The sequence below is a fragment of the Neophocaena asiaeorientalis genome, unplaced genomic scaffold (assembly GCF_003031525.2).
Source record: "Neophocaena asiaeorientalis asiaeorientalis breed wild unplaced genomic scaffold, Neophocaena_asiaeorientalis_V1.1 scaffold185, whole genome shotgun sequence".
Lineage (NCBI taxonomy): Eukaryota > Metazoa > Chordata > Mammalia > Artiodactyla > Phocoenidae > Neophocaena > Neophocaena asiaeorientalis.
The window spans coordinates 1,847,041-1,853,758 of NW_020171809.1; the positions used below are offsets into that span (position 1 = coordinate 1,847,041).

The window sequence follows — 6,718 nt, forward strand, 5'->3', positions numbered from 1 at the left end:
CTTTGACTTTCTCTAGCAGAAGAATGAAGTTTCATGTGGAACCTCAAAAGGGTCAACCCAGGCAGGACCTGCATCCCTTTCTCACAGTAAATGTGGAGGGAACGTGGTGAGAACAGGGATGCCTTGGGCCGAGGACAGCACGTGCCCCCCGCCCCCCGTGCCCCCCTGTTCCCTTCTGTCTGTTCACTGCAGGCAGAAGGGGCTTGCTGGGGTGGGGGGGTCTCCTCGCCACCCTGCGTGCCCACCCCCAGGGTGCATCCGCTCCGGTGTCTGTGGCATGACCAGGGGGTGTTTCCTTCTAAGGTTCCCTACGTCTCCAGACACAGAGGAGGCTGAGAAAAGGCGCAGTAAACAAAGCGAGGCTCAGCTGGCGGGTGGTGGGTGTGACTCCCCTCCCCGCCCTGCCGCCCATCCACAGGGCCTGGTCCTGCCCAGCCATCCGCGGGTCCTCCCGCACTGCCCCTATGGCCACCGCCCCACCTCTTTCACCCCCAGCGCCCCTCCCGCTTCAGAGATGCAGCCCCGTCCTCACACCTGGGGAAGGTGTGAACCCTTCCCCAGGCCTTCCATCGGCCCCACTGCCCCCTCCTGCCTGTCTTCACATCAGACCTGCCACAGGCCAGTGCCCAGCACAGAGCAGGAGTGTTTCCGCAGTACGTGAACACATACTTAGAAACGTTTGGCCCATCTTATTTTTGGAGTCAATAAAAAGGATCCCTTAAAGTTGTTTTATGTTCAGTGGTTTTTTTTTTTTTTTTTTTTTTTTTTTTTTTGGGGGCGGGGATTGCAGTATGCGGGCCTCTCACTGCTGTGGCCTCTCCCGTTGCAGAGCCCAGGCTCCGGACGTGCAGGCTCAGCGGCCATGGCTCACGGGCCCAGCCGCTCCGCGGCATGTGGGATCTTCCCGGACCGGGGCACGAACCCGCGTCCCCTGCATCGGCAGGCGGACTCAACCACTGTGCCACCAGGGAAGCCCTGTGCTCAGTTTCTGAAGACGTTATAACTACTAGACATTTCTGGTGGTCCTCCTGACCCCGCCTAGGAAGAATCAGAAGTAGGGAGGGGGTGCGACAGCGAGCGGTGGATGGGTCGTCTCCTGCCCAGCATCGTGGGGATGGCCTTGTTCCTACATAGTGTCTTAGGTCACCATGGCACGTCACATGAGCGGGGACCACGTCTGACCACCCCTGCTGTCAGGGCAAGTGAGATGATACTGCTACAAAATGCAGGCAATATGGTTATTTCACAGATTCTCTGTGGTTATTTTCTTAAGCTAAAATTCCGCTCCCTGACTAGACAAGCAGAGTGTAAGAGACACCGCAGGCCAGTCTCACCTAGGACTATGGATTCAAATGTGCGTAATGAAACGGTCACAGGCTGAAGGCATCAGCATCTTTGTGTGTGTGTGTGTGTGTGGGTGTGTGTGTGTGTGTGTCTGTCTGTCTGTCTGTGTGTAACCCAGGAAGACCAAGAGTCGGGTTTATCCTTAGAAAGCAAAGGCTAACTGGGACTTCCCTGGTGGCGCAGTGGTTAAGAATCCACCTGCCAGTGCAGGGGACACGGGTTCGAGCCCTGGTCCGGGAAGATCCCACATGCCGTGGAGCAACTAAGCCCATGTGCCACAACTACTGAACCTGTGCTCTAGAGCCTGCGAGCCACAGCTACTGAGCCAGCACGCCACAACTACTGAAGCCCACACGCCCTAGAGCCCGCACGCCGCAACTACTGAGCTCGTGCACCCCAACTACTGAAGCCCGCGTGCTCTGGGGCCCGTGTGCCGCAACTACTGAGCCCGCGGGTCTTGAGCCCGTGGTCCGCAACAAGAGAAGCCACCACAGTGAGAAGCCTGCGCACGGCAACAAAGAGTAGCCCCCGGTCGCCACAACTAGAGAGAAAAGCCCACACGTAGCAATAAAGACCCTACGCAGACCAAAAAAAAAAAAGAAAGCAAAGGCCAACTAACCTGAGGAGGTCTGCTAAGTAACTCACCTGTAATCCATGAAGGAACTAAGCAGGTTAACCCGTTAGTAGAAAAACTTTTTGAGCCCATCTGTGGATGCAGAAAGGGAACTGGAAAAATCTGCCATCATTCACAGTTACAATGTTTTTCAGGAAGCATTCAGTACTGTCATCAGTGAAAGCAGGGTAATACACACCACCTCTCCCCACCGGAGAAAGAAAAACATGAACTGAATTTCCTTTAAGACGTCAGGTCACTTTCTCTTTTCTCTAAGTCTCTTTCCTGAGCCCTCCTCCTTGCCCTCCATAGTATTCTGTTCCTTAAAAGAACGTCTGAAGCAGATGGGGGAAAATATTGACTGAGGTTTTATAAAACTGGTGTTGTTTGCACTCTTTTTCCATTTTCTTATATTACATGATAAAAATGATCAAAAAAGAAGAAAAAGGAAATGAATAAAAGCCAGTCTTTACCAGCTGGTGTGCAGTGGAGGTTGGTGGGATCCACCGGTCCCCAGGCCTGTTCACCAAAAGTTCATTTGTGCAGATTTTTCTCACGTAAATATCAAATAAAGACCTCGCCACACATCAAGCCTCATACCCCACTAGAAAAACAGAAATACATACATTTAAAAAGTTTGGGGAAGAAACCGAAGAAAAACAGTCAGCTGGTATTTATCCCAGGCTTGTTAGGGCTTCAAAGAGGAGAATTAAATATTTTCTGAAACTGCTTGAATATTGAGGATTTTTCTCCATTCCCAGTGGCCAGGTCCCAGGCATTCCTTGCATGGAAGCTGCTCCAGGCTCTGGGGGCCTGGGGTGGAGGCCAGGGCTTGGTCCCGGGGGTGAGAGAGACAGTGACTTCAGCCCCAGAGCCAGGGCCCCGCTCTGTCCCAAGCAGCGTCCTGCACTCTTCCAAGGTGAGCGGCCCTGCAGGTGTGAGGCCACGTTCCAGTCCAGGACTCCAGGGCTCAGGGAGTCAGCTCGGGGGTTAGAACCCAGGGCTTCGCCTGGGCCTCGCCCCACCTCGCCTCGCTCATCAGAAGGATGGTCGGCATGGGACCTGCCGCCTGGCAGTGACCACAGAAATTCCCTCTCCTGGGGGGTTGTTCCACTTATGGGCTGTTTTTCCAGAATCTATGGACTGTGGGGCACAGACTTCCTGAGGGACTGGGTTATGTCCGGCCTGTGAGTGGCCCACGCTCACTTAGGGAGCCCCCAGGACGAGGCCAGGTGTGTCTGTCGCAAGGCCTGACCCGCAGAGGGTCTAGGCAGAGGTGCTAGGATGAGGCCCCGTGCCAGGTGGTGAGGGGCTGGCATTGGCGGGGCCCGTGAGTGTTGAGTCTGGGCTCCCACTGGAGCCCTGAGCCCCCCAGAGGGCGAGGCCCCAGCCTCCGGTCCCCGGGTCTGGTCTGTGCCGTTGCGTGAGCCCAGAGCAGGTTGTGAGGGGGACTTTTTGGAAGGGACAGGGACCATGGGCCTCGGTGCTGGGCTGTCTGTCTTCCCTCCTCTCTGTACGAGGAGCGCCCGGGGCGCTCATCTGCGAGGAGGGGGAGCAGCACAGGAGCCTCGCAGGAAGTAAGGGGCTCCCCGCCGGCGCCCCTCGGCTTTTCACATGCTGTCCTGTCACGGTAGGAGCACCCACGTCGGGTTATTTTGTGAGGTCCGTAATTTCAGGCTCGCTTTCTGCATTCTTTTTCTCACTTTAATTTGGTATTGATTTGTAAGCCTTAAGATCGATTCAGCTTCTGTTTCTAATCAGAGTCACTTGTGGCTCTTTCTCGGCCATACATCAGTGCAGTGAAGACAGTCCGTTTCCTGGCAAAGCGCAGAAGCACGTAACCCTGATGCGCAAGCTGTGCGGGCGAGCCGGGGGAGCGTCTTATTGGCTGCAGCCGGTAAACCTGTTTTCCAGAGGGCGCTCGCTTCACCATGGAAACGCTCTCGCCGTCCGGAGCGTCCGTCTGGACCACTTAAGTGGCACACACTGTCCTGTGGTTCCTGCATACAACTCTTCTGTGTCTTTGTGAAAAGGAGAAGAAAAGCATGGGCAATTTGCCTCTCTACTTACGGGTGTTCAGTGCTCTTTAGAGCCTTTTTCTTGCTTTTTCTCTTCGTCGACTTTCAAAAAGGATGTCAGAAAAGGCTGCTGGGGCTGCAGCAAGGTCCTTTGAGAGAGCAGGGGCCCCTTCGTGGAGGGTCGGGTGGAGGGAAGAGAGTATGCAGGAGTGTGTGTCCTGGTCCAAACGTCCACTGATTTTGGCCCGAGGGATAGAAACCTCAAAGGCCTCTGGGTTGTGCCTTTTGAGCCTGTTGAGGGAGGGGGTACAGAGGCGTCCAAAGCGTACAGTGGCCCTCCGCGTGTGGGCACCCCGACTGTTGGCCGCGGCTCTCTGCGAGGGTGGGCGGGGCTGGGGGCTCCAAGGTGACCGGCGCTCTGTGCTGTGCTCTGTCCCGCAGTGGATGTGGCCTCGGCGCTGCCTTTGCCGGTGGCTCCCCCGGCGGTGCCCATGGACCTGCGCCTGGACCACCAGTTTCCGCTGCCCGCGACGGAGCCCGGCATCCGGGAGCAGCAGCTGCAGCAGGAGCTCCTGGCCCTCAAGCAGAAGCAGCAGCTCCAGAGGCAGATCCTCATCGCCGAGTTCCAGAGGCAGCACGAGCAGCTGTCCCGGCAGCACGAAGCCCAGCTCCACGAGCACATCAAAGTAAGTCGCCTGCCGTCCGCCCCCAGGATCCCTCAGAGCCCGCGCGCTCTTTGTGGCCCCGGGGTTCCCGAGCGAGTAAGGACCGTCCCTGATAACCAGCCGTAGCGCTGAGATTGACACACAGCCCTATTCCTCTCTGTGCAGTTAATACCTGCGTGTCCAGCACTTGGGCACTGGTTGAGTAAACTGGGGCAGATGTGGCCAATGGTGGGAACAGCATTTAAAGTCAGGCTGTAGAAGCGTGCTTAAATTAGGGGAAATGCTTATCATCGGACTTCATCTACAAAGATAAGGTATGTCCATTAATAGCAACATTACCGGCAAGGAGAAACACCCGTGTTTGCAAATCATCTTTATTTTCTTCTTGGGACTTGTCTGTCCACTCTTCATTTTTCCCGCTGACTCTTTATAATTTGAAAAAGATATTAATATTTACTTTTCATTTAAATGGAATAAGAAAAACACTAACATAGGTTGTTTTTTGGTACACACTCTCTGCATTTACTTAATCTGATCTCAGACTTCAAAAGTCAACCTATTAGAAAGAAACATGCATTAGTGATGCATAGAGAAGTCACGTCATGTGGTTGAGGGACCAGTTATGACATCTGTGACCATAAGGTGTGCTCACTGTACTTGGGAACGTGGAGAGCAGTGCTGTCCAATAGAAATGTATATATATTAAAATTATATAAGTAATTTTACATTTTCTGTAGCCACCTTAAAACAGCAAAAGAAACCAGCTGTGTAAGTTACTTATTGCTATGTAACCAATTACCCAGAAGCTTTTGAGCTGGGTAAAATAACAAACGTGAACTATCTGATGGCTTCCGGGGGTCAGGAATCCAGGAGCAGCCTCACTGCTGGCTGTGCCTCAGGGTCTCTTGCGAGGTGCTGCTGAGCTGCCAGTCAGGGCTGAGGGCTGGGTGGGGCCGTAGGACCCACTTCCCAGCTGACTCCTGCGGTTGTGGGCCGGAGGCCTCAGGTCCTCCTCACGTGGGCCTGTAACAGCAGCTTCCCCAAAGTGGACACCCAAGATCCAGGTGTCCAAGAAGGCGGCCTCGGTGTCTTCCGGTCAAATCTTGGAAGTGACAGCCCCCAACCCTGCTACCTTATTCTACTGTCATACGACCAGCCCTCCCAGGAGGGGCCCAGACAAGGGGTGAGTACCAGGAGGCAGGGACCTCTGGGGTCACCGGGAACCTGGCTGCACAGGCGAAGCTAACTCTAATGTATTCTATTTAACCTCATATTTCTAAAATATTATTTCAACCTGTGATCCATATAAGTAGTTTTGTTCACGCTAAGTCTTAGTGAACCATCGCAGACGAGACACGTGGAGCACATCTCCGTCTGGACCAGCTGCATTGCAGCCACATGTGGTTAGTGGCTACTGGATTGGACAGCAGGGATCTGGAGAATTAAAAGCCCACATGCTTCTGAGATGCCCTTTCCATAGAGACCAACACCACCTACGGCTGGACGTCGCCGAGGCCGGCCTTGGCTTCCTCGTTAGCCTGCACCTGGCGCCATGCAGCGTAACCGCGCACTGTCTCTTTCTGCCTCTGGCCAGCTGAGAGCTGCACCCGAGGCCGTGGGTCTTGGCAGTTTTGTTGCTGCCACTGCTGCCTTTTGCCCTGACCCTGTGGGCCTTCTGAGGTTGGCAGTGGACAAACCAAGGAGAGAACACTGTCCAGAGCTGCTGGAAGTCCAGGCCTCATGGCTTTGCTTGTAGCGTTCTGAGCCAGCGAGTCCTCCTGCCTGAGAGGTCACCTGTCTCCGTGGAGACGCCCCCGCGGCCATCGTGGTCCTCTGCTGTTCAATAAGCGCTCTTGAGTTTGGGGTGGAGTGGTCGAGGGTCCGTGAGAGCGAGCGCGATGCGCTTCGCTCTCCTGATGCGAAGCGCCCGCTCCCCCTGGCTGTTGGGAGGAGAGGGAAGCCCCGTGGGATGCGCTGTGGGATGCAGCCTGGACCTGCCCTGCCGGTGGGGAAGCCAAGCGCCTTGCTCACTGCTGCTGCTCTGGGCGGTGCAGGGGAAACGGGGATGCGGCGGGGGT

At 55.1% G+C, this 6,718-nt stretch overlaps 1 protein-coding gene across 6 annotated transcripts in view; it reads left to right on the top strand.

Moving 5' to 3' along the window:
* The window catches only part of HDAC4 (histone deacetylase 4), a 239,297-nt gene that overhangs the window by 126,601 nt on the left and 105,978 nt on the right, over positions 1–6,718 (top strand). For all 6 annotated transcript variants that reach the window (XM_024755628.1, XM_024755765.1, XM_024755683.1 and 3 more), the window contains exon 3: positions 4,417–4,661. In XM_024755628.1, coding sequence (XP_024611396.1) covers positions 4,417–4,661 — 245 coding nt within the window. The remainder of the gene's footprint in view (positions 1–4,416; positions 4,662–6,718) is intronic.